General features: G+C 53.5%; 1 protein-coding gene across 1 annotated transcript in view; it reads right to left on the bottom strand.

The window, feature by feature from the left end:
- Positions 1-346: 346 nt before the first annotated feature.
- The window catches only part of Adamts16 (ADAM metallopeptidase with thrombospondin type 1 motif, 16), a 99,799-nt gene continuing 97,129 nt past the window's right edge, over positions 347-3,016 (bottom strand). Inside the window, exons 21-22 of the mRNA XM_013013835.1 lie at positions 2,353-2,500; positions 347-1,308 (exon numbers count right to left, since the gene is read on the bottom strand). Of these exons, the coding sequence (XP_012869289.1) occupies positions 1,193-1,308; positions 2,353-2,500 (264 nt within the window). The 3' untranslated portion in view covers positions 347-1,192. The remainder of the gene's footprint in view (positions 1,309-2,352; positions 2,501-3,016) is intronic.

The raw sequence follows: 3,016 nt of genomic DNA, 5'->3' as shown, positions 1-3,016 counted from the left end.
GAGGAGGAGGAGGAGGAAGCGGTGGCGACGGTGGTTAGGGGTGGAATCTGCTCTGCAGCCACCAGTGTAAAGGTACTTGACCTTTGTTCTCAACTGTGTTATGGAAACCATCTCATTTATCGAATACATTTTTATTTATTTATTTATTTATTTTTGTTGGTCATGGGGCTTGAACTCTGGGCTTGGGTGCTGTCCCTGCACTCTTCAGCTCAAGGTGAGCACTCTACCATTTGAGCTATAGTGCCACTTCAGGTTTTCTAGTGGTTTATTGGAGATAAAGAGTCTCACAGACTTTCCTGCCCGGGCTGGCTTTGAACCGCGATCCTCAGATCTCAGCCTCCTGAGTAGCTAGGACTACAGGCATGAGTCACAGGCGTGCGGCTTATCTAATAGGTTTTAAACCCCACAATGTACAAAAACAAAGCCTGGGCTTAAGGCCCTTGCCCCTCCGGGCTCACAGCGGACGTCTGTTCTGGTTGGACCCTGCTCTTCTGAGGATGGCTAGGTTCGGGTGTGACTGGTACTTCTGATCCACGTGAACACGGGAAAGCGTTGAGGTGTGGTTTAAGTAGGAGCACTCACTGGAAATAACTGAGCAAGATGAGAGGTAAAGTACAGAGCACCTTGGCAGGGGTTTGCTTTTCATTGTTACCCTATGCATAGTCCAAATCAGATGGCTGAGCCCCAGCAGGCTCTCCCCAGGCAAGACCTGGGCTCCTGTGGCTACTGAAGGGGAGCCGGGCAGGGTCTGGGGGCTTCCAGCACCTGCCCTGCACCCAGACCGCGGGGTCTTCCCTGTGGTTGCAGGGTCTTTTGGATGGTTGAGAGAGATAGTTCCTGTATTTCATGGCCTTTTTATTGTTTTCCCCCAACACATCGGGAACGTTCTGCTCTGCCTTTCTGCCTTTTGGATCTGACTTAGCTGAAATCACAATGGTGAGCTCCGTTTCTCCAGCTCTTTAGCACCAGTCCCCCCCTCCGTCTGACTGTTGATGGTCAGCCCCCATCACCCCACGTTGCCACCCAGGAGAGCATATACTTGCTTAGACACCCAACACACGCATGTCAAAGAGCCCCACACGGTCCTCGCTCCTGCGGCTGCTCTGGGCCCTTCCCACACGCATGCTGACGGGCTCTGCGGCCCGCTGGGCGGCACCGTGGCGTCCTGGCTGCCGTGGGGCCTGCGCTGCTCTCACAGGTTGGACTCTGCGCAGGTCTTGCAGCACTGCTTGCTGTAGAACCCATGGCTGCACACCCCGTGCTGGGGCGCCAGGGAGCACCAGTGGAAGTAGTCTCTGCAGAACGTGTCTGAAAGCAAGCGCAACCTGGTCAGGGTCAGGGAGAGCTGCAGGGAAGGCCCAGCTGCACAGCCCCAGCCGCAGACACCCCCACCGCGTATCTGCGTGCCTTAGGGAGGTTGCTCTCACTCAAGCCACCGAGGAAGGGAAGGGCATCTCTGTAAGTCTAACAGGTACGCACAGAAGTCGCCTGCTGACAACTTCACTTCTGTGGACATTTCACTTCTTTTTGTGCTAAGTGCACTGGAGCGCCTCTACCTTGGAAAGAGCCCTCTCTCTGCCTCTCTCTGCTCTTCTACCTGCACTAAATGTTGAATGCTCAGTTCATTAGCTACAGCAAGCAGCTCCTTGCTGTTTGCAGATGCATTTACTGTAGGAGAAGCCACCAGGGAGGTGGCCACCTCTGTACCCTCTGACACACTTAGCGCGCGTGCGCACGCACACAAACACACACACACACACACACACACACACAGTGTTTAGGGATTACCTAATGAATTAGGGGGGCTTTGCATCCTGTAGGGGAAATACTGCTATTATTAAAATTGTGTTCCCTAAATATCAAAATAGCATTATCAAAAAGATCAACATAATAATGTCCTCCCCCTCCCAGTACCGAGGTTCAGATTCCTGGACTCATGCCCGCCTGCTGGCCAGGCAGACGCTCTGCTCCGAGTCCCTCTTCCTCGTATTTGTTCTTTCCTGGTAGGGCTTGTCTAGAGATTTCGCCTGAGGCCCGCCTCAGACCTGGCCCTCCTAGCCATCTCTCCCACACAGTGTGGATCAAAGGCCCAGCATTCTTTATTTTGATTTGTGTCCCCAGTGCCTCTGCTTTTCCTGGGGTGGCCCGAAGATGAGTAGCCTCTGTCTGTGACCATTTGGTTGTAAAACTGGAGGAGAAGGTAAGAGAGAGAGAGAAGGATAGAGCAGACACAAGGCCTCCACACTGGACTCTTTGGGCACACCTGCTTCCTCAGACCTTCTAAGGAACGGTTCCACAAACCTGACGGCCCAGCCTCAGAGGCCAGGGCCGGCGAGGGGCTGGGGTGCGTACCTTGCTGCTCCACCACGGGGCAGAAGTGGGTGTTACAGGCCAGCGAGGCCTCAGGCCTGTGTTCCTGGGAGCAGCTGGAGGCTGGCCGGCCCCCTGACAGACAGTGCACGGTCCTTCTCTTCACACCACCTCCACAGCTGGCTGTGCACTGCAGGAGGAAAACCACAGGTCTCCAGGTCAGGATCTCAGCAAGAGCCTCGCCGTCTGCGCGCCAGCCCGTCACCACAGAGCTGCAGACCAAGACATCCCCCTCCACACCGCCCACCCGCACCACAGCCTACTCCCCTCTCCCCAGAAATCTTCTCTTCTCTTCTGTCCTCTCTTAGTTCCTAGACTTCATATGAGAATGTGGGATACTTGTTTTCTGAGTTTCACATATCTAACACAATAATTTCTAGTTTCAGCTTGCAAACAATGTGATTTCATTCTTAATGGCCGAATAGTACTCCACCAGGTATATATGCTGAATTTTCTTCATCTTTCCGTCTACTGATGGGTTTCTACCCTGACTCCCTAATTTGGCTATTCTGCGTATGCTACAGTGACCATGGCTTCCTCTTTGTAAGTTGCTGGTTGGTCTTTGTGGAGCACAGTGGTTGCTAGTCTAGGTGGAGCACAGTGGTTGCTAGTCTAGGTGGAGCACAGTGGTTGCTAGTCTAGGTGG

This window comes from Dipodomys ordii, unplaced genomic scaffold (assembly GCF_000151885.1).
Source record: "Dipodomys ordii isolate 6190 unplaced genomic scaffold, Dord_2.0 Scaffold21, whole genome shotgun sequence".
Taxonomy (NCBI): Eukaryota; Metazoa; Chordata; class Mammalia; order Rodentia; family Heteromyidae; genus Dipodomys; species Dipodomys ordii.
Note: the sequence above shows the minus strand (reverse complement) of the source record. Positions and strands in the feature narration are given on the sequence as shown.